Source organism: Engraulis encrasicolus, chromosome 11, assembly GCF_034702125.1.
Source record: "Engraulis encrasicolus isolate BLACKSEA-1 chromosome 11, IST_EnEncr_1.0, whole genome shotgun sequence".
NCBI lineage: Eukaryota > Metazoa > Chordata > Actinopteri > Clupeiformes > Engraulidae > Engraulis > Engraulis encrasicolus.
In genome coordinates, this window is record NC_085867.1 from 19,805,705 (window position 1) to 19,830,704 (window position 25,000).

Here is a 25,000-nt window from a genome sequence, read left to right on the forward strand (position 1 = left end):
TTGCCAGTCTGGTCCGCCCAGTTGTCAGTTGCGGTTGAAGTTTAATGTTCAACAGCTTCTCCTGATGTGGCTGGACTTTCCTACCAGTGAGGATGAATGATACTCAGAACTCCATGCATTATGTGCTTGGATGATGTGCTACAACTAGTGATGGACAACCTGCATTTCTGAATCCAATACCACACATTCCAAATGACCTGGTTTTGCCTTTCTAATTAGTGCAACTGAACTGGAGAAATAAAAGCAGATCATTTGTAACATGTGGCAATGGATTATACTTTCTGGTCACACAATCAGTACAATGATTTATGAAGACAGGTGTGAACCTGAGATTGGGATTAGATCATGTGCTACAACACTATCTTCTTGCCGGTCCGTTCTGCCCAGTTGTCAGAGTTGTGGCTGAGGTTCATTGGTACGGGAGCTCTCCTTTAAAAAAAAAGTTTTGTATTATACACACTTTTATAGAGATTGGACAGTGATGATATTGGACAGGAGATAGTGGCATAGAGAGATGGAGTTAGGTTCGGAAAGCACCCAGGTGGGACTCGAACCTGGGTCCTCATGGTCATGCATAGCATGCAAGCCTGGTCACAGTATCCCCGGTCCGCCCACTACATCCCCCGTCCGTCTGCTCCAGTTTATGCCGTTGGAGCTCGCTGACCTCTTCCCCTCCAGTAAGGATGAATGAGACCTATTAGGACTAATTAGGATAATAAGTCCCCTACAGTGCATTTACGAGTATGTAGGCCTACTTAACATTGTACTCAATTTGCTTACAGACAGATATGCATGCCATGAATATCACAGACACTCAAATCTAATTCAGAGGTAAAAGGTTGTTACAGTGTACTGTAGATTGTTTCTCTGTCCTGTCTGTTTGGTATCGATGTCCATGGACTGTTGCAGGATTATGTATCATGAGGTGATGAGTAGGGATGCAAGCGATTAATCAATTAATCGACTTTAATCTATCAATGTGTTAATCGATTAAAAAACATTAATCGCAATTAATCGACAATTCAACTGACAAGAGACCCAGGTGAAATCTGGAGTGTGAGTGTGTGTGAAGAGGGGTGTGAATAGTGGGATTATTTAAATCACCTTTGGATTAAAGAATTGAAATAGAATCAATTTAAATATGGTATTTTATATAATTTTTTTATGAAATTCTTTAGATGTAGTAGTTTTTTTTTTTAAGAAACATTGAGATTTCGGGGGGAAAACGCCGCTTATCAATTAATCACAAGTCGATCGATAAGGCTATCAACTAATGATTAATGAATTAATCGATAATTTGCATCCCTAGTGATGAGACATAGGGTAACTTTATGAGCCATTTTGCTAGGCAACAACTCTATCCCAATATTGTATGTGGACAGCACATGTTGAATGCTGAAGTTACCCTATCCAACAATATCAAATTGTGCTCAAAGAACCTCTGTCGATAATGATGCGGCACTGAAACATTGTACAAGAATCTCATTCTTTTCTTACTCGTTTTACATACTTACTGTACGTAATTGCTGAAAAGATTTTCCTTGTGAATGAGAACTGAGAACTTTTAACCACGTCCTGGTTTGTGGCGTGGCGTTTGTGGTGGAGCCACTTCCTCCTAATTGTGGGCCAAGACGAGGGAAATGATTGTGGACCTAATGAGCGCCGCAATGAATTTAAGCATTATTCCCGTCCTTGGGAAACACTTTGAGGGAGTGGACAGTTATTTGCTGTGGTGGTGTTGTTCAACAGGCAGGATTGTAAGTATATAGCCACGAGACTGTGAGACTGGGAAATGACAGACTGTACTTATCACGTCGGTGGTCATTGTATAGGAGCAGCAGCAAGAGATCTAGTGGTTGGATCTATACAACACACCACAGCTTCCCTTTGAGCACATATATGTACGCACACGCACGCATGCACACGCACAGACTCTCACACTCAAACGTCTGCCCACGTACAGTAGGAATGCATGCATGTACACAACTAAACATACTGTACATTTATAAACCAAACAGGAAATTGCAGTGTTACAGCATCAATTTTCATACGCCACAGCTATCAGACACACACACAAGGGAGATGAATACATATGCCATATAGCTGTTAAAGTATTTCGGACTTTTTTGACCTGTACGTATTATTACCCAGGTCATGCCCTCCAAGTGACACAACACCTTCGGCATTGCTTCTAGTCAGGCCAAGAGCGATATAAATATCGTCTCTGATACGGGAACTTCACCCACTTTATCGGGAACCAATCAACTTTGAGAAGCTTCAATAGCCCTGGGTAGAGGCGTGTTCAACGCAGTGAAGTGGTTTAACCCCATAAGACGCGGCTTTATACATTTGTTGTTACCAGTATGGTAATGACCAAGTCGTGGTGCATCACTAAAGGGCCTGTGTTGTGTCATAGTATTGTAGTGCTGTGGTAGTTACATTTCAATGACTATTACAGCGTGCCACAGGAGGTACGGCGTGCATTAAGGGGCTACGCAGAGACGTTCTATTGGGTCTAAGAAAATGTTTGGTTTAATCTTAGGCACAGCCTTTTCTGGCCGTGACCAATAGCAAACCAAGGGAGGTGGGTCAATCATGCCGTTTTGGGAAACGTTAATTGTTATGCCCCAGGTCAGACCAAGTCTCGAAGAGATTTGAAAGTCAATGATAATCAGGCTACCGTATTATGACAAAACATTGTGAGAGGAGACAGGAAATGAGCACGAGAGAGAGATGGGTAGGTCTGGGAAATGACCCAGGCCAGACTCAAACATGGGTTCCCATGAGGACACAACAGCCATTGTGCCCCCCACATATACTGTATACCAGTGCCATGCACATATATTTTGGGGGGCAAGTGCTGAAGTAGGGGGTTGGCCAGTTTAAGCTGGGCACCTCTGAATGTCCTTCTAGTAGGGCTGTAACGGTACACTCAACTCACGTTTCGGTTTGTATCACGATTCATGACCCACGGTTCGATACACATCACACTAAAACAAGAGGCTACTAATAATTTTTAAAAGTTTGTAAATAATAATGATGATGATTGGAAGCACTATCACTTCATATGATGTGTTTTTTTTCAGGGCTGATGGGTATCAAAATGTTTACAGGGCGTATCACGATACTGCCTCCTTGTATCGCAGTATCGTGACAATGTGTATCATGATTTCTTGGTTCGATACAATATCGTTACAGCCCTACTTACTAGGCTAGAGGCTATGTGTTATGTCAGACCATTATTGGACCACGGTATATTGTGAAAAAAAAACACACACAAAAAAAGAACTTTCAAAAAAGGCATGTTTTGTTCAGAGTCAAGGGGCAGTTGCTATAGCACCGCCTCGTCCCTATCTGTGCACGTCTATGCCATATACAGTACTTATAATAATACAGCATGTCTGTTTTGTGTAAAGAGCTGCCATAATTGCCTCTTGGTGTGAAGAAAGCAATACACCCACTGACACAAAGACTGTCTGTTGTCTGAACAAAAACATCTTCAACCAAATGACTTCATTTTCTTTCCCACATCCCAAATTGTGTTAAGCCATATATTAGTATAGCATTACTATGTACTGCATGTTATTATTCTTTTGCTTTGTCAGCGTATAGGCTATGGTTGGTCTTATGGGAGATGGCCCTCTGCCCCAGTGAAGCGTGGATCCCAAGTCTGTTTCATGTTTCATGTCTGGGCTGGACTGGTAATCTGGCATACAGGGCATTTTCCTGGTTGTGTGACAGTCCTAGGGGCCGATAATGTTTTTTGCTTATTGGTTTGTGCTTTTGTTAACTAGGAGAACAGAGCTCAATTTTGGGGCAGCCTATCAGTCTGTCTTTAATATAGAGGCAATGGACTGATATCGTAGGAAAACAGGGAGGTCAGTGTGAGTGGCTGGTCTATGCCAAAAATACCCAGGCTGTTTTAGTCCCAGCTCAGCCCTGGTTTCATATGGGCCTGTATTGCTGCAGCCCTTAAGGAAATAATATTGAGCTAAACCCAACGTTGAACTCACAGACACCTCCTCATCTCTAAAGGTCTTAAGATCAATCCGGTGTGGTTAGGAATCCATTACATAGCGGAGGGCATTTGAAAGTGCTCTTTGTTTTTAGTGGTAAAGAGGTAACAGTGCATGTGTAAAATGACTAGGGGTGCAATTTTAAGCAATTTCGCAATTTCAGGCCAATTTTATTAGCACTTATTCGCCCCTTCACTGTGTCGTGTCATCACATCTGATCATGAAAAAGGAAAAAAAACTGTTGAATGGTCATCATTGCTAATATAAACACATCTAACAAAACTAGCAAAGTGGTGGCCGGGTAACTGAGACAAGAACATGTTTCTTTTTTTCCGTTATCCCCTTTGGGCAGCATGCCTGGACATCATCACCATTTGTGATCAATGTAAAAGCCCTCTCCCAGAGTTCCTCTTGGCTACACGCCATTTTGAATTAGCGAAACAGTCCTTCTCACCCACCTCCTCCCTCCCCGACCACCATACACCCCTCCTTCCTGAGTCCAGTTCTCCCTGACGTATGAGAGTTTAAAAAAAAAAGAATTGGCCAGGAAATCGATCTTGTCTGCAGGGGAAGGAGATGGCTCTAGGGTTACCTGGCTGGGATTTTGCACTGATGATTTCGCAGTTCCTCCTCACGACAAGTAATGCCCCGTGGTCATTACCTTAAATCAGGTGAAAAAATAAACAGAGTAGCGAGGGGATGAGCATGAGTTTAGATGACATAAGGGCTTGTATGTCTCTCAGTGTGTGTATCGCTCTCTCTCTTACAGCTCCAGATGCGACAGATATTCCCATTTCGTACCGGTATCACCTCATAGCCCTCCCATCTGTATTTTGTCCCCGCTTTGAACCATTCAGACAGTGTTTGTGGGTGAATGGGCCAGCTGTTGCCAGCAACTCCAGACTTAACCTGAGATACTCTCAGTGTGAAATACAATTTCTATTCATTTGAAGCAATCTCTGCCATTGGCAAAGAACTTTTGAAACAACACAACTAGAGTTGAGACCTAACTCACTTGCAAGCATTCAAACAAATCAACAGTTTTTGATGGCCTTGAGACCAACAAGACGAACAACATACAATAGTGCCTTTTCGATCAAGACCCAGCAAATTGGTTAAAATTAGCAAACTATCTGCTTGTAAAGCAAAACATCAGCAACAATCCAAAGAGCAGGGCACAGATGGCAATGATAGAAACATGTGTCTGTGCTGCTGAGTGGTGTGTTTTGGTCATGACTGGGGAGGAGACCCTGGCAGCTTCTCCTCCACATTAACAAGACATTCGGTCGTGGGTTGCCAAATGTGACTGATGATTCTCAGCCTAATACATGATCAAAAACCGCCTGGAGGCATTAAATCCTGCCCAATTTGAGCTGATTTGTATTGACCATACATCTACAGAAATACCCATTCAATACCTTTTTTGTAAAACCTGTTAATGACCATCCTAAACAGGCCAAATGGGTGGAAAACTGCTCTATCTGGCTTGCTGCTAGTGGCTGTGCTGAGTGGTGTGTTTTGACTGGTGTCATGACTGGAGACGAGGCTGTGACAGCTTCTCTTCCACATCAACAAGACGTTTGGTTGCTCACTGGCCACAGACCAATATCTACAGAACAGCTTGTTCAACTCGCACAAGGAGCAAAGGGAAAGACGTGAATCAGATGGAAGATTTGAAAATGATACCCACAAATCGCTGCCTAAAACACGTCCAATTACTCCACTCCGTTGCTTTGATGTCACAGCAGGCAGAGAGTTTGTAGAGGTCAGAAAATAGTGTGAAGCAGCACAGGTTCAAAAAAGAACCCAATTCAAAAGGTTTTCGTTTGACAGAGGGTAGGCTACTTTATTCAAAAGTTCCTATTCTGTGGCATGTGTTCTCTGTAGTTTCCAGAAAACACATTTAAGCCATCTGGCTTGCCATATTTTTAGCCAGGTTTTTCACCATAACAGCTGAAACACCTTTGCTGTGCTGTGGTCTCAGTAGAGTTTCCAATAACACAGCACTACAGAAGGTTCTTATAAACGGCCAGTGTTCAGCTATACTGCCCTACAAAGCATAAAAAGGTAGGCACTATAGCCCCCATACTCAAATAGCGGCTCGCGAGCCATTTGTGGCCCGCGGGGCATCTATTTGTGGCCCTCGAATAATTTTGAAAAATTTTTTTTTTTTGGTCCGATCGCGCTGTCGGCTCTTATTTTGAAATCGCGCCACAGACGCTATGAAGAAGCGTGCCGTGCCCCGCCCCCTCAGGCAGTTTCTTCCTCTTTGTCAGTCACTGCAGGCTCCGGACAGAAGCACCTACGACGGTGGCATTAGAGGTTGTGAGGTAGACTACAAGGGAAGGACTGTATCAGAGCCTGTAAATAAATTATTCACAAAGTTCTCTATGCATCGTTTTTGAAAGTAATGGTCCACATTTGATTGCAAACAGTGTGTTAGGACTTCGAATTGGTTTAGCAGTAGCTGTAGCTAGTTGCTAACACAAATGAAGGCAAACTGTGTTTGAGCTCTGGTAGCCTATTAAAAACGAATTGCTTAATAAACTTTTCACACTTTTAAACAGTCCCCAAATAGTTCGTTTGGAATGCAAAGACCCTCATAAGACTGCAAACAAAGTTATGAGCAACTTGACAATGTATTATTGGCTTTTGCATTTAATCAACATGGCATCAAATGTGCCATTTTCTTGTTGACAAAACCTGGTGTTCTCTTATCTAGCCTATGTGTCCTCTTTGTTGGGTCCATTATTGCCTCTGATTCTCATTATGCATGTGAGAGCTGCATAAACAAAGTCATAATAAGCAACATGTGTTTGAAAAGTGTTATCTTCAGGCTTATTGGTTTTCTCACTAAGAAATAAATCTTTATGAACGTAGTCTGCAAATATAGGCTAACAGATAATCTTATGTCATTTAAAAAAAATACTGAAGGGTGGGTGGCAATGAGAGCAAGGCAGGCACCTCACCCCACAATGCAGGCCCTTTATGAGAGAAATGTTCTCCCATCCTGTCACTAGAAACTAAATATCTGCTGTGGGTGTGAGTGCGTGTGTATTGTGCTTACAAAGGACTTATCATGTTTTATTTTATTTTATTTATTTATTTATTTATATTTTTTTTGGGGGGGGGTCGTGTCGGCCCGGCCCGGCCCGGCCCTTTATTGGGAGGAATTTTGAAAAACTGGCCCTCGGGGACTTTTAATTGAGTACCCCTGCACTATACAGAGCTCCAAACTGAGTAGAATTACTGTAGCACTATAATGCACGCTGTTCCACCAGTGGAACGCTGTAATAGTCATTGAAACGTTACCTACCATGGTACCACACTACTATGACCAGTGGTGTAGTCTACGTAGAACGCGGGTATACGGAGTATACCCACTTCTAAATTTCAAGGATTTCAGTATACCCACTTAAAATTGATTGATCCATTGTTTTGAATGGCACAAATATATACAGTATACCTGTAACAGAGTTAGAAATGTAGTTGGTGAATTTCACTATAAATATTTGGTTCTTCTTATCATACGAGTTGCAGCCACCTGGTGGTGTATTCTTGCAGCTGCAGTAGGTCAGGTCTTTGCACACGAACTATGCTTCCTCCAGCCAGAAAGAGTTTACTTCGCTGGAGGTAAGTTCAGTGGTATAATGCTTCGTGTGTTCATCCATAAATGCAATATTATACATGTGTGCATACTAGGTTTGCAATTAAAAATGTTGTTGAGAGTAGTACTGCCACATGATTATGAGATCGCAAATGATTTTGCATTAATATTGAAATGGTATTTTGAAGTGATAATTTCTGACCACGCTATGAACCTGCTAGTCAGTTCGCTGCTAGTCTGAACCACGCATTCTTTGTTATCCGTGGGCAGTCAGCTAACTGTATCTTTATCATTTTGTGTACAGATATGAATGTACGACAGCAGCTGCATGATGTTGTGTGCACTTAATGTTTCACCAGGTAGGCTTTGTTTTGCTACTCGATGTCGTTCTCATACTGTTTATTTACTCACCAATGGAATACTGTAATGGAATGTCCCGTTTAATGAGGGAATGTTATCGTAGAATGTTGTCCGTGATAATATGTATGTAAAAGACAATGGCTCCATGTCTCGTGCTGACAATTCACTATACGATCACAAGCAGCCAGAAAGAGTTTACTTCGCTGGAGATATGAATGTACGACAGCAGCTGCATGATGTTGTGTGCACTTAATGTTTCACCAGAATAAATGCGAGTTGGAGCCAACCTTTGTCGCCTTTCCTTGCCTTCGACCTGCCGCCGAATGCGGTCTGTTACACTGGTGCCGTGACGCCGCGAGACAGATCAGCTTGATGCAGATCCTTCCGAGGTGGTGCGTGGACTTCGTGGAGCACGGGATTGTCTGCCTGTGCGATCATTCCGGTCGAGGTTAGGTAGTGGGACTACAGTCGCTCCATTTACTGTCACCTGTTCTGCTTTCTGAGCATAATATTTTTGTTGTTTTGATGATTTGACTTGCATTTTTTTGCATATATTTTTATTTGCCATCTCTTTTTTTTTCTACTTATCTTGAAGACTGCTACTTATGATGGATAATATGAGTGATCCCAATGTTGAGTCAGAGTTTAAATGCTTTCCTCTTGGGAGAGGTATGGGTGCAGTGAGTGGACATCCACATGTGGGCCGGGTGGCCGGGATGGATATGGGTGCTTCGCCTGTGTTGCCTGCTGGGAATAGGGATTCGGGGCTGGGTACGTACCTGGTGGGATCGCCTTTAGAGCAGAGGTCGCAGGGTGGGCCACACCATTCGACACCCAGCGGTGGTGATGTGACATTGCACCAGCTTTCTGATATGATAGCACAACTGGGCTCGCAGATAGGGGAATCTATTGCAGCTAAACTTACATCCAGTGGTGCTAGGGGTGGGGTTGGCCTCACAAACACTGAGCGTACGGATGACACGCCACATTCTTCACACAATGCTACTGACACACAGGGTGGGGGCACACCTGTTAATGTAGTTGTGCGTACTGATAAGGAACCCATCATTTTCAGGGGTGATGGCACTGACAAATACACAGTCACTGAATGGATAGACCTGATGAAATCCTACTTAAAGAAACAGCAATGTGATGTCACTTCTCAGATAGAGGTTGTAATGGGGAGGTTGATGGGGAAAGCCAGAGATGTAGTCAAAATTGGCCTTAGAAGTAATCCCCCCGCTAATACATCGCCTGATGTTGTATACAGCATACTGACACAGTATTTTAGTCACACATCTTCATGCCTGCCCCTCCAAGACTTCTACTCTACTCTGCCCAGTCTGAGAGAGAGCCCTGTTGATTACTGGATCCGGCTCAATAAAGCGGCGGACGTCGCTGAAGAGGGCCTGAAGCGTCAGAGCAGACCCGCTGGGGATATGGGTGGAGAGATATCCAAAATGTTTGTGAAGCACTGCCCAGATTCAGAGTTTGCCTCTGTGTTCAAATGCAAGCAGATACATGAATGGACACCAGCGGAGATACAAGAGAGGGTCGATGAATACCAGAGGGAGCGGGTGTCTTCAGTGAAAGTAAATGTGCCAAAGACTAATGTGCCACCACTGACTTGCCATGAGGTACACACAGAGATTCACAATGCCTGTGATACAGACATATGCAGTGCTAACCCTCTCTCCCCCCCAGCTCTCTCTCTTGTGGGGGTGTCATCTCTCTCTCCCTCGTCTGCCTTGTATCAGGACCAGCAGCTGTCACTCTCTCCAGGGCCCCAGGCTCACCTGTCATATACGCCCTTGGCCCAACTGCAGCCACCCCAGACCCTCTCCTCATTGCCACAGTATCAGCGACCTCCCTTGCCCTCTGCATTGCCGGCCACACCACTGCAGAGTCGACAGCCTGACAGCACTGTTATGCTCACAGAGATGATGACTATGCTCAGGGAGCTGCTGGACAAAACACAGTCTGGAGATCGGAGGCCTGCTCCAAGCCGTGGTGGTGGTGGTGGGCGAGTACGTAACCGGAGTCAGCCTGCAATGAACTGTCGTGTCTGCAATGATGTAAGCCACACTACTGAGTCCCACTGCCGTTGGGATCGCCTCTGCTTCACATGCTTCAGACCTGACCATACACAACGCACATGCCCCACTAGGCGCTCAGCCCACAGCAACGTACAGGGAAACTAAATGACCTGTGCGTCGAGGGGGGCCGTATGGGTCATGAAGATAACTCCCATGTTAATGATGCTGCTGTTTTATACAAAAATGTTCAAACTTCAAGTGATTCAGAGACTGTCATCATCCAGAATACACAAAAGATCAGGGGCAGTGATAGCCTATTTTACACTCCTGTGTTAGTCTCAGACAAAGTAACCCTTCGTGCTATGATGGACAGTGGCTCTATGGCCTGCTCGCTAAGTACTGAGGCACAAAAGAAACTTGTCAGTTCTGGGGCTGTTGACATGAGCTGTGTGGAAGCGACTGAGGTGGTCTTCGTCGGATGTGGTGGCGTGCGTGTGAAACCTGAGTCCGTGGTGAATCTCAAGATGGTCGTGTATGGATGTGGAGTGTCAGTGCCCGCCTTCGTTGTGGAGAATCAACAGGATGACTTGATCATAGGGTCCAATGTTCTCAGACATTTAATTCGTCGGTTCAAGAATGACACCAGTTACTGGAAGGCCGTGTCATCATCTGCTTCAGGTGATCCAGAACGTGAACAGTTCCTCTCTCTTCTCGCTGGCCTGGAACGCTGGTCTTGTGGTGAGGTGCCAGACAAGGTCGGCACAGTGAGGTGCAACAGAGCGGTCACACTGCCGGCTGGCGGTGAATTCCTTGTGTGGGGCACTCTCCCAAAAAATGTCAGGATATCTCCGGGCTGCACTGTCATGACCGAGCCAACGTCCTCTCGCTCTGCTCCCAGGGGTGTTATGGTTGCCAGAGTCATAACGCCTCTGTGGGGTGACAGATGGGTGCCCCTCAAGATCCTGAACACCTCAGATGGTCCTGTCACGCTACGGAGGAATGCAAAGCTCGCTGATGTTCACACCTGTCTAGCGCTGGAGGACATGGAGGTTCCAGAGCTTAAGTCTATGCACCAGGCCACAGCTGTTGGACCTAGTGAAGCGTCACCTGGGATGGCGAGCGTGGAGACTGTACGGGAGAGACTGGAATGTATTGGCCTGGGCAACCTGGACATTGAGTCGTGTGATGTGTCTACAGAATGGCGTATGAAGCTGGCTGATCTTGTTATGAAGTATGAAGATGTGTTCTCCCGCCATCATCTGGACTGTGGTGAGGCCAAGGAGTTTGTGCACCGTATTCGCCTTACTGACGACAGGCCGTTCCGCCTTCCCTACCGCCGTGTGCCTCCAGCTGAATACCAGAAGCTCCGCCAGGTCCTCAACGAGATGGAGGAAAAGGAAATAATAAGAAAGTCTGCAAGTGAGTTTGCCTCGCCTCTTGTCCTTGTGTGGAAGAAAAACGGTGACCTGCGGGTGTGCACAGACTTCAGATGGCTCAACAAACGAACATTGAAAGATGCGCACCCCCTTCCACATCAGGCTGATTGCTTGGCCGCCCTCGGTGGTAATGCATTCTTCAGTACAATGGATCTCACCTCTGGCTTTTACAATATGCCGTTACATGAAGAAGACCGTAAATACTCTGCGTTCACGACACCCATGGGCCTGTATGAGTATAACCGGCTTCCTCAGGGCCTCTGTAACAGCCCCGCCAGTTTCATGAGGATGATGACCAGCATATTCGGTGACCAGAACTTTCTTAGCCTGCTTTGCTATTTGGACGACTTACTGGTCTTTGCCCCGACTGAGGCACTGGCTCTTGAGAGGCTGGAGCTGGTGTTCAGTCGTCTCCGCCTGCACAACTTGAAGCTGGCCCCAAAGAAGTGCTGGCTGCTCAGGAGATCTGTAAAGTTTCTGGGGCACATCATTGATGAGTCCGGTGTGTCTACTGACCCTGCAAAAGTGGAGGCGGTGAGCAAAATGACTGCTGCAGACTTGATGGAGCCTGACAAAGCTACTCCGTCTCAGTCCCGTGTCAGATCTTTTTTGGGCATGGTGAACTACTACCAGCACTTTGTTCACAATTACTCAACCATAGCAAAGCCCCTTTTTGATCTCCTGACTGGCCAGAAACAGAAGCGGAAGGGCAGACCATGCATGAGGCGCAAGGCGCCATCCAGGAAGTTGACACCAAAGGACTGGACACCAGATCACCAACAGGCTTTTGAGGACCTGAAAACAGCCTTGGTGACTTCTGTTGTCTTGGCACACCCAGACTTCTCACGCCCCTTTGTATTGTCTACTGATGCTTCGCTGGATGGCCTAGGAGCTGTGCTTGGCCAAGTACAAGAAGGTGACAGTGTGGCACGGCCAGTGGCTTTTGCCAGTAAGTCTCTCTCACGAGCCCAAAGGAAGTACCCCGCTCATCGCCTCGAATTTCTTGCATTGAAGTGGTCCATATGTGAAAAGTTCAGCCATTGGCTGAAGGGGCATACATTCACTGTTTGGACTGATAATAACCCCCTGACACACATTATGACCAAACCACGTCTTGATGCCTGCGAGCAGCGGTGGGTGGCGAAGTTGGCCGCTTACACGTTTGATATCAAATACATCCCTGGCCCAAAGAACACGGTAGCTGATGCACTGAGTCGTCCACCGTTTGCGGGTCCAGCTGTGGGTCAAAAGCTACTGCACCACCGCTACAGTGAACTTGTCTCAAGGGCAGTGCCTGTCTCCTCTGATTCTGTCCAAGAGGCCTTCAGGCAATCGAATGTCACACAAACAAACTTTGGCAGTGTTGGAGAGGCAGAGTCTTGTGCGTCTGAGCATACCAGAATACAGCCACTTTCCAGGGAGGAGGTCTCAGCCATCCTTGAGACACATGGGAGTCTATGGGAGTCCAGTGCCAGAGTGCGAGCCGTAAATGCCCTTCAGCAACTCCCACAGCTGGTTCCACCCGATGAAGACCCCCTGCCTGCATTCTCAGAGAGAGAGCTGCGTGAGGGACAGTTAAGCGATCCCGTCCTGTCCAGGGTGTTGTACTTTGTGGAGCGCGGCCGACGCCCTTCCAGGAGAGAGAAGGCTCTGGAGTCTGTCATGGTGATCAGATACTTGAAACACTGGGAGAAATTAACCACTCGTAATGGTGTGCTCTATAGAGTGTCCAAGGACCAAAAGTCGCACAGGAAGAGATTTCAGTTTGTTGTTCCAGAATCATTTTTCCCTGAGGTGCTGAAAGGCATTCACGACAATGCTGGTCATCAGGGGCAGTTCAGGAGCGTCAGCCTAGCTCGCCAAAGATTCTTCTGGCCCCATATAGACCAGGATGTGAAAGAGTATGCCCGCAAGTGCCCAAGGTGCGTCATCAGCAAGTCAGCTGATCCTGATGGAAGAGCGCCCCTCGAGAGTATAAAGACCTCTTCACCACTAGAAATAGTGTGCATTGACTTTTGGTCAGCCGAGGACTCGAACAATAAGTCTGTCGATGTGCTAGTAGTCACAGACCACTTCACCAGGCTAGCACAGGCCTTTCCATGTCGAGATCAGTCAGCCAAACAAGTGGCAAAGCAACTCTGGGAAAAGTACTTCTGCATCTTTGGATTTCCAGAGAGAATCCACTCCGACCAAGGCGCCTCATTCGAGAGCCAACTGATCAGTGAACTACTGAAGGTGGCCGGTGTGAGAAAGTCTCGTACCACGCCATACCACCCGATGGGCAATGGTAGCGTGGAGCGCTTCAACAGGACATTGGGCAACATGATACGTGCACTCTCGCCTGAGGCTAAGCAGAATTGGCCAAGACACCTTCAGACTCTCACCTTCATGTATAACTGTACAGTGCATGAGACCACAGGCTATGCCCCCTTTTTCCTCATGTATGGTAGAGTTCCGCGCCTGCCTGTTGATATCCTTTTCAAGAATGTCCTGTGTGATCCAGAAATCAGCAGTTACGATCACTATGTCGTGTCCCTGACCAAAGATCTTCAAGAGGCCATGGCTATCGCTCAGGAACATGTCAATAAGGAGCAATATCGTCAGGCTGAGCTTTACAATCGACGAGCAAAAGGGAAGCAGATTGCTGTTGGTGACAGAGTGCTGGTGTCAAACAAACGAGAGAGAGGGAAACGGAAGACGGCTGACCGATGGGAGTCCACGATTTACACGGTCATAGACATCAACCCCGCCACACACACCTATCAGATTCAGGCTCCCGAGACAGGAGCAGTGAGAGTTGTGCACCGCAACCTACTGATGCCTGTAAACTTCTTGCCAATTGAAATGGATAGCACCTCTAGTTGCACTTTCGTGTCATCCAGTGGGGCGGATTCCAGTGAAGCAGAAGGAGTGAGGTCCATGGCGGGAGACAACGCTGCTAGTATCAGGACTCAAGAGTGGGTTGACACCCTGACAACAGTGGATGTGGATGACCGTCAAGGTGACTGCCCTCCTGCAGAAGCCCCACCTGAGGATGTTCTGAGTATGAGTGAGTCTGGGCATATAGGCAACGTACATACAGACACGCACACGGAACGGAGTTTCACACACGGTTCCTTACACGGCTCTCCAACTGAAACAGGGGACACACGTACACACACTGGAGTCCACACTGATGACACCTGTAGTGTGCTCCCCACCTCTCCTGGGTCTAGCACCGTACACACAGTTAGGACTCGGGTAGGACGAGTAGTGAAGCCAGTTAACCGTCTGTTATATCAGATGTCCAAGCAGGATGTAGTTAGTGATGTCAGTCAACTTCTTGAAAGCTTCTCTCAGTCCATGTTTCAGTTTTTGCACTAACATTACACCACACAGACACCCACATCTTCCTTTTATGTGGCATCCCAGTGATTTTGGGTTAGCGGGAGCGGTACTGAATTATTGATTGTATGTGCGTAAGCATGGTCTGTGTGGGGTGTAGACGGCACCCTGCCTCTGGAGGTCGATAATGAGACCTCATCCTTTAATGGATACTTGTTAGTCAGATATGTGACCATGTTATTTTTTTTTTTTTTCCTTTTCTCTCTACTGACGTTAATATTTTAGCGAAATTCAGTGGGGGTGGGTGTAACAGAGTTAGAAATGTAGTTGGTGAATTTCACTATAAATATTTGGTTCTTCTTATCATACGAGTTGCAGCCACCTGGTGGTGTATTCTTGCAGCTGCAGTAGGTCAGGTCTTTGCACACGAACTATGCTTCCTCCAGCCAGAAAGAGTTTACTTCGCTGGAGGTAAGTTCAGTGGTATAATGCTTCGTGTGTTCATCCATAAATGCAATATTATACATGTGTGCATACTAGGTTTGCAATTAAAAATGTTGTTGAGAGTAGTACTGCCACATGATTATGAGATCGCAAATGATTTTGCATTAATATTGAAATGGTATTTTGAAGTGATAATTTCTGACCACGCTATGAACCTGCTAGTCAGTTCGCTGCTAGTCTGAACCACGCATTCTTTGTTATCCGTGGGCAGTCAGCTAACTGTATCTTTATCATTTTGTGTACAGATATGAATGTACGACAGCAGCTGCATGATGTTGTGTGCACTTAATGTTTCACCAGGTAGGCTTTGTTTTGCTACTCGATGTCGTTCTCATACTGTTTATTTACTCACCAATGGAATACTGTAATGGAATGTCCCGTTTAATGAGGGAATGTTATCGTAGAATGTTGTCCGTGATAATATGTATGTAAAAGACAATGGCTCCATGTCTCGTGCTGACAATTCACTATACGATCACAAGCAGCCAGAAAGAGTTTACTTCGCTGGAGATATGAATGTACGACAGCAGCTGCATGATGTTGTGTGCACTTAATGTTTCACCAGAATAAATGCGAGTTGGAGCCAACCTTTGTCGCCTTTCCTTGCCTTCGACCTGCCGCCGAATGCGGTCTGTTACATACCCACTTCAAAAAAATCTCAAACATACAGTATACCCACCATAAAAAAGTAGACTACACCACTGACTATGACATAACACAGGACCTTAAGTAATCCACTAAGACTTGGTCATTGCCGTTCTGGTAACAGGAAATGTAGCCTATGCTGTGTCTTAATGGGTTAAAAAAAATATCCTATTGTCCACCCTAAGTTTCAGTCATCACGTGGCTGTTTTGTTACTTTATATTACCACATTATTTGCAGGGCAATACTTTTATTTAACCTCATATTTCGATATATAAGTCGTTAAAATCACAACTAATTTTCAACAACAATGCAGTTTCTTGTTTTGTGGCTTTGTAGGGCAGTACAGTGCTCAGTGCCTATCAGGTCTATGTACTGCATGCTGAAGTTAGGACAACAGACAGCCGTATGACCACCGAGTTCAACACGGGACATTTCATTAATCCGCCCCTGTTTTTGCAGACAGGGAGGCTAATAGTCTAAATGGTCTGGAACACAAACTCCCTCCGCTCTTCTCTTCTCTTCTCTTCTCTTCTCTTCTCTTCTCTTCTCTTCTCTTCTCTTCTCTTCTCTTCTCTTCTCTTCTCTTCTCTTCTTCCCCTCTATCTCCCTCCCCTCCTCTCTTCATCACTCTGTCCGATCCTCCTTCCCCCTTTCCCTCATGCAGCCTCTAGCCTAGTATCTCTCTCTCTCTCTCTCTCTCTCTCTCTCTTATCCCCCTTTCTCGCTGTCTATCTCTCTCTCTCTCTCTCTCTCGCATACGCACACACACACGCACACGCACACACACACACAAACTCTCTCTCTCTCTCTCACGCATGCACGCACACACACACAGACACACACACACACGCACGCACGCACGCACGCACGCACACACACACACACACACACACACACACACACACACACACACACACACACACACACACACACACACACACACACACACACACACACACACACACACACACACACGCTGGGAGCCCATCAGAGATCGCAACGGAAGCTCAGGCTGTTTATCTGGCCTCCTAATCCTGGACCCAAACAAAAACTGTTGCTCCGAGAGAACACACCGACCCTTTGCACAGCACGTTCATGTAATGTCCCAGCAAGTTACTGACTGACTCTTCATGTAATGTCCCAGCAACTTACTGACTGACTCTTCATGTAATGTCCCAGCAAGTTAGTGACTGACTCTTCTGGGTTCTGCTGCAGAGAGATCTTGGTGGGTCGGTTCTGTTGTCGTAAATGTTGACAGTTACTGTCACAGGTTGGCAGGTGCTCCTCTGGGGTCCGTGTACTTTTTCGTTCATTCTAGTGCCATTCGGGAACGTTGACGCGCGTGCTCTAGAATGTTGACATTTGACGTGGGTTCTCTTTGTAGGCTCGCAATGTCACATTGTACAGCGTTGTATAACAAAGACAGTCAGAGAAAACTACAACTTCAATGTACGTTGCTTCCTCATTCAGAGCAGTAACGCCCAGACCAGAATGGCTAGTGACGCTTCAAGTTCTACTAGCCAAAGCTGATTTTACTGTAAAACGAACACGCAGGCTGGTGTCAGTGTCAAGCCCTGGTGTAGTCAGAAAACAAGACTGCTCAGAGAAAAAAAACATTGACCCTTTGCCCAGCACGGTCTTGTTTTGCGACAAATGACTGATTGTACTGGGATCTGCCACGGAGAAATCTTGGTTGGACGGTTTGTCCTAAATGTGGACAGTTGCTGTCACAGGTTGGCATGAGAGCTGATCTGGTAACATTGTAGAGTAGACAGTGTTGCTAAGGAGTGGCTAGCCTCAAGCTATAAACTAGCGCTGTGGTTTTGTCAGGATGGAGAAAATGTGTGTGAAGTCACTAAATTGTTGTCCAGAACAAATGACATAGTGGCACATTGCTGATCACACACACTGATATCAGCTACTAATAAACACTGTACATAGGGAAGAAATGAATCAAACAAATTATGGTTTGATGAAACTGTCTGATACTATCATAATAAATACCTACACGGCAAGAAATCCAATGCCTTCTCTCCATTTTTGTCGCAGCCAAGATTCTGGCATTAAGATACACACATGCACGCACGCACGCACGCACGCACGCACGCACGCACACACACACACACAGCAAAAAGTTCTTCCAGCACCATGCATGCACTCCATTCTTGTCACATACACTCCAGGATGCTTGCATAAAGACACTCTTTCTCTCTCTCTATCTCTCTCTCTCTCTCTCTCTCTCTCTCTCTCTCTCTCTCTCTCACATACACACACACACACACACGCACAGAGCAAAAATGTTCTTCAAGCACCATTCGTCTTCGCGCACGTATGACATGGTTGACCGCAGAGGAATGAAGGGGACTGTATTCTGGGGGGCTCTGGAAAGGCCTCTGGAAATGTTAATTGCTGCTGATTGGCCTTTGAGTGGAAGGGGGTGTGTCTATTTCATCAGCGAAATGAAACTCCCGCTGCTCGAGGGCTTTTCAAGTGATGTTCAAAACAACGTAAACAATCGCAGATGGTGGTAGGTTGCTCTGAACGTCTTGCTGAAAAATGACTTTAGGGCCGTTTTACTGTTGCTGCTTTAAACTTTGAACTTAAGTGTGTTTCTGTGTTTCCTGTGCTGGTCTGTAGCACTTGTCAGGTTGATTAGAAATAGTGTTTGCCGTAACCGTCATCATCGTTAGTGCGTGCCATGTCATCAGCCTCTTAATTTGTTGCGCATTATGTAAATGTTTTACGTCTGCTGCTTAGGGTGAAAACGTCTGCCAAGATAAATGAATGGAAACGTGAAAAGTTTACGTTCAGGCTGGCAGATAAAGACATATTATCTGTTACTGTAGAGTAGGCCTTTCATATTTTCAGATCATGGCCCAGGCGGCTGTGCAGCTGAGAGGGGGGACAAAGGGGCTACTGGTCCTTGGCCCAATGAGAGAGGGGGCCCAGAACTGGGTCTTCATTGCATTGTATTATGTTAGGTTCGGGGATGGCTTTGTCCTGGGCCCGGCCCAAAGCTGTCAGCGGTCCTGCAGTCACCAAGCCATCTCCTTGAGCACCTGGTGTCTCCATCCGCTAAACTTGTCAGAGGTCCTTCGTGCGCATGTCTACACTGCATAAAGAATGATGTCCCCAAGCGGTGCTGTAGATTTATCTTGTGTTCAGCTGCAACACTCATCAACATAGACAACTTACTGTTTTCCTATAGCCATTCCCCACCCCTCTCTATATCTGTCTCTATGTATGTCTGTATGTCTGCCTTTCTCTCTGTCTCTCTCTCCATTTCTCTCTCTCCCTCTCTATTTGTTTCTATCAGTCTCTCTCTTTCCCTTTCCATATCTTGCTTCTTGCTTCCACTCTGGCTCTCTCCTCCTGCCCCTACTCCCAAGGATGGATTACTGCAAGGGCCTACCGGGCCTAGGCCCAGGGGCCCAAGAGTCCAGAGGGCCCTGAAGCCCAATCCTCTAAATTTCCATTCTCATGTTGTGTAAAATCACACTTTTGACAACTCTATTTTCATATATTTTCAGGGGAAAAACACCTGAATGCCCAACAATATAGGGTCTCTAACATCTGGAGGGGGCCCTTTCTTGTTGTCTGGCCCAGGGGCCCATGGAGTCATGATCCGTCCCTGCCTACTCCCCCCTCTCTCGTTCTGTCTTCTGTCCCCGTCTCTCCATTCCTCTCCTCCATGGTGCTCTGTCGCGCTGTCTGACTTCCATCTGTGATGTCAAGGGACTCTGGTTAGCGTCCGTGTGATTTGTTAATACATTTCGCTCCGTCTCCCCCTCTCTCTGCAATCCAGGAGTTGAATAAATTGCAGGCGGGAATTCCACAGAAGTGCCGCATGTGAAAGAACCCTCTGTGCCAGTTGGGACAATGAGACAATTTTTTGAAGACGCTATATTTATCGACTCGTTCGCTGGGCTTTTAAGAAAGAGAGAGAGAGAGAGAGAGAGAGAGAGTGTGAGAGAGACATAGAAAGAGTACGAGAGAGAGAGAAGGGGGGGGGGAGTGAGAGAGAGAATCACAGACATGAGAGAGATAGAAGAGGGGAAAGTAACAAAGACCCTAAGGGACAAGGAGAGGAGAAGCTGTTGTCTATGCGCCGGCCGAGGTCATTGAAGACAGAGGGGCTAGTAACATACTGGGCCGTTTCATTACGGAATTCCTCTGGCCTGGTCGCCTTTCCTGCCCTCACTGGAAACCAAATATTCCGCCCAGAGACCCATGCGTCCCACTCAAGCGTTTTTGGCAGATAGAAACACCAAAAACTAAAGGGAAAACCATGAGAGAATCATTCCCTTGTCGTCTCTCTCTCTCTCTCTCTCTCTCTCTCTCTCTCTCTCTCTCTCTCTCTCTCTCTCTCTCTCTCTCTCTCCCTCTGACTCCTCTGAGTCTTCTCTATTGACTCAAGTGTTGTTTGTTGGCAAAAAGCAAAATAATAAACATAATTTTGTTTTAATATTCCAGGACAGTCAACATTGCCTGTAGACAGAAATAGTCCCCTGTGTGGAACAGGGTTGAATTGAGCTGTATTATTTGTACTTTCTTGTCATACCCATGTTGCCTTCTCCCCTCCCATCTGAGTTGATGTTCATGAGTTGTTTTGGGTGGTCTCTGTGCTCAATGGTGTCAAACGGTCCCTTATATATCTCTCTTTATCTCTGTCTGTCTATCTCTTGCTCTTTCTCTCTCTCTCTCTCTCTCTCTCTCTCCATCTCTTGCTCTTTCTCTCTCTCCCCACAGTGCTGCTGCCCACGTTACGAAGTTTCAACGTGGACCAGAAAAACGGGATGTCGTTCGACGGGCCGATTGAGGACCTGTTTGGCTACACGGTGCAGCAGTTTGAGAACGACGAGGGGAAGTGGTGAGTTTTGGAGACCTTTTTTAAGACCTGACTCTGCCAATGGCGACTTTTCAGTTCGGTGACGACTTATCCGTTGCATTCAGTTCAGCTTTTTTTCAACGTTTTATTTTGAAGTCATTGGGCTCTCTGGAGATGTTAACCGTCGCACCGAGAGATGATCTCAGATGTTTTACCCTGACCAAATGGTTCCTGGTTTCAATTCATGACCTCGACTCATGCACCCTCAACCCCTCTGGTAACCCTTACACACCCCCACTGCCACCGCCACCCCCACTGCCCTCAATTCTGTTGCCGTCCAACATGTGCTGGCTAAACAGAAGTTGACATTTCATGGTCTAAAGTAGCATCAGCTTCTGCTCGCAGGCATCTGCAATGCATCAGCATATCCGCCCTGCAAGAGACCTCCAAGAGAGTCACAATACCCCATGCGCTAGTTTTACACACACGGATCCAATCACATATTGGTCTACGTACAGGACCAGAAAAAGGTTATGTCTTGGGACAGAGTCCGTGACTCCATGGTTTCAAAACATGCCATGTGTCCGTCTCAACCTTGTCTACATGCATTATAGTCAACTTGTCTGCTCGTGCTGACGTGACATTTGCCATGAGCCATATCAAGGCAAGAAGCTAGCAATACGTCTGTCTATTACGTAATTGTGTCTTGACTTTGTTATATTAGCACCGCAATTCATATCTAGCGATAACCAACATGTGGCAATCTGGCATGCATTGTGATGGGAATGATTGGCTTCATGGTGCATTAAATATTGAGCCCCATCCAGTGCCTTGTGTAAGCACAGCTCAAAGTAAGTTTACTGATCTCAGCCAAATGGGAACTTCTGGATGAAACTCTTTTCATGTTAGATTCATTTAAGATAACAGAAAAGTGTTGGAAGATTCCAGCATTTATATTTTTATAGTTTTCGTAAATAAATGAAGCATTAGTACCCTCTGCTTTCCCTTTCACATTCTCGCATGAGTCATACTGTGACTAGAAGAGCGTGTTATTAGCACCTGTGGTATCGTCTTCCTAAAACACTTGCAAAACCAACTAAGCGTAACTTCTCTTTTAATTGGTTCGAGCTGCTGAAGTTTTGTGTTATTTATGCGGTTGTAAATGGCCGCCACCCCTTCTTTACCCCCATGTCAGGGTAATCCCAGTGGGGCCTGTGGGGAGACCACAGGGGTGCCCCTTATCCCAGTGGTTCCCAAACTGGGGGTCGAGACCCCTAAGGGAGGGCGGTGTCCTGTGAAGTATTCCAGTGGGGTCACTCAGAGAAGGGAATGCATGCATAAAAGCTTGAAATATGTGTTTTCACATGATAAAATCATTAAAAAAAATAGTAACACAGTATTCTATTTTATGGTTAATACATTTATTTCCTGTTAACATTTATAGATATTAAGGAACAAAACATGTTTGCCATTTGGGAAATGGGCGGTCGGGGGTTTGTGAAAATAGTCATGGGTCCAAAAGGGGGGTCGGACTCGCAGCACAAAGAGTTTGGGGAACCACTGCCCTCTTCTCCCCCCATTGCTACCCAGCGGCCTGCAGCCGCCACCTGCGCCCAGCCAGCTAATGACAGCAGTGTGGGATACGCTGTCGACATGCCCTGGGTTGAAAGGTGTCGAGACATATAGCCCTTTTCATGGCCCCCGGTGACCAGCTCACTTTTCAGCCTCAGGTTACAATAGATCGCCCACCCCACCAGCCGGCCAAAAAGCTAGCTTTTCGCCACGCCACGTTAAAATGCCTCTGGCCTGCAGTTGCTCTCTTTAAATTCTGAAGGTCACTCGAACGGTGTTACTGCTTACAAATAGCTGAATTGTTGTCTAGTAATAACACAGTCCGCATGTGGATGTTTTTGGAGGAAGGAAGCCATAGATCAATTGCATCTAAAAAAATTGAATTTGATAGACATTCATTTAACTGAAGCTCATTTTGACGAACATTAAACTGCTGTGTATCTCAAGGACTAACTGGGTGCTGGATTGAAGTTAAACACATTAAGATGATGATGCATTATCGTCATCATAAAAAAAACTGTCCCAGACAGTGCTCATCATACGCCCGGAAGATGAATAATTATGATGATGATGATAATGATTGATTAGTCACAGTGAGTACCTCCTAAGAGGAAACAAGCACAGACAGCCACGGGAGAAATGTGAGACTGTTGTCGTATTTTTTTTTTTTTTGTTCATGATACGTAGGCCAGTTAGTTCATCAGGGGCCATTTGAGGCGAGGAATGTTAATGACCTGCACTTGTTTACGCAATGGCAAAAGGACAGACTATCCTGACTCGCTCGCTGCCGTATCAAAAAATCGGCAGGGGAACGAAGTGAAGGGGGGCAGAGGACCAGGGTTACTGACAGCTTTTGCCTGGCCCAGGGAAAAAAGCCATATGAAACGACCCACCATCAAATACATATAATTCAATGAAATTCCAATTTTGGGCCCACTCTCTCCCTGGGCTCAGGACAACTAACCACTTTGTCCCCCCTGTTGGCTTCCCTGCAGAAAACAAATTCATCCCATCCGCAGAAGATCCTGGAACCCTGGTAGTCAGTTTGTTTGTGGTTGCTCTCACACAGAATAGCCTACTTGTACATTTAGCGGTTTTATTTCAACACTTGAAGGGTATGGCGGCATGGCCATATATACTTTATAGAAGATGATAGAATTATACTCTTTCAACTCGCTTATTATATATACCTCTTATTATAGCCTATATAAAACTTTGACACACAAATGTAACACTCTTCCCTTATTAGGCCCTGGTGTATGTGGTCCTTATTTGAATTAGCATTGTAAAAGGTACGGTGCATGTTCATTTGTACACAGCTGTGCTGCTCTCCAAATGTATTTTTTGTGTTGTCTGTGTACTGTGGTGAGCATAAACATAAATCCATTTTCACTCCAGATTTCTGCATTTTTGCATCAGAATTCCTCATTCCTTCTCTCTCTCTCTCTCTCTCTCTCTCTCTCTCTCTCTCTCTCTCTCTCTCTCCTTGTTTGCCTGTTCAGTTTCCCATGATCCATCATCCTGCAAAAGCTACATGTCAGTGTTTTTTCCTCGTCGGCAAACTTGGCAAAAACAAGAGAAACAATCAGTGCTACTTTATTTAAATGGACTTCAGCTGTTGCCCCTGTTTTTCCCATAAACGTCTATTAGGCTTTTAGTGGTTGGGAACAAGTGTTGTAAGTACTGTTTAAGCCTCCAAAACCCCTCCATTCTCCATTGGCTAAATGCCGCTAACCTTTATGCCGTTTGCAGGGTGCTGATTGGCTCCCCGCTGGACGGACAACCGGAGAAGAAGACGGGGCAGGTCTACAAGTGCCCTGTTGGCCGCGGCTCTGGCTGTGTTAAAACCACCATAGCAGGTGAGATATGGATAGTGATTTCTTTATTTTAATTCACAGTTTTTCTAGAACGTTTTTCATTTTTTTTACTTTTTAAACAGTAACAGTAATACAGTAAGTAAGTCAGTGACCAACATATAGCACATCACAGAAATAACATTGGCAAGAACATTTATTTTGCAGTCTGTTTTCCAGTTTATCTACATGTTACTGTAACTTGTTACATGTCTCAGATGATGTTAACCAATGTAACAATGTGTATACACCCTACCATAGGGTAAGAGGTACGGGCGATGTTACTGTGGGTATATGTACAGAGATGTCACAATTGGGGTCAATCTATGCCATCGATCCACATACATTAAACTCAGATTGCTGTTAACATTTCTTGCTGACATTGTTCTAGCTTTGATGTAAACATGTTTGGAAAAATGTCAAGAGCTTTTGAGTTTGACATTATGTTTGGGGTCGTGTGTGTGTGTCTGCGTGTGTGTGTGTCTGCGTGTGTGTGTGTGTGTGTGTGTGTGTGTGTGTGTGTGTGTGTGTGTGTGTGTGTGTGTGTGTGTGTGTGTTTGTGTGTTGTGCGTGTGTGTCCATGGTTGTGTTTGTGTGTGCGTCTGAGTGTGTGTCTGTGTGTGTGTTTGTGTGTGCGTGTTTGTGTGTGCATGTGTGTTTGTGAGAGGGCTGGGGCAGGACATTTAAATCAGCAGCAGCACAGGAAGTGAGTAAATAAACAGGATTTTAGCGTTTTATCCACTAATTACAGCACATCGTAATTAACCAGATAGCCAAAACCTTACTCTAGCGTAATGTTGACTGCTCAGGAGTCAGTC

The 25,000-nt window shown here is 45.7% G+C and overlaps 1 protein-coding gene across 1 annotated transcript in view; it reads left to right on the forward strand.

The window, feature by feature from the left end:
* The window catches only part of itga1 (integrin, alpha 1), a 117,635-nt gene that overhangs the window by 19,345 nt on the left and 73,290 nt on the right, over window positions 1-25,000 (forward strand). The window contains exons 2-3 of the mRNA XM_063210160.1: window positions 20,679-20,799; window positions 24,082-24,188. Coding sequence (XP_063066230.1) covers window positions 20,679-20,799; window positions 24,082-24,188 — 228 coding nt within the window. The remainder of the gene's footprint in view (window positions 1-20,678; window positions 20,800-24,081; window positions 24,189-25,000) is intronic.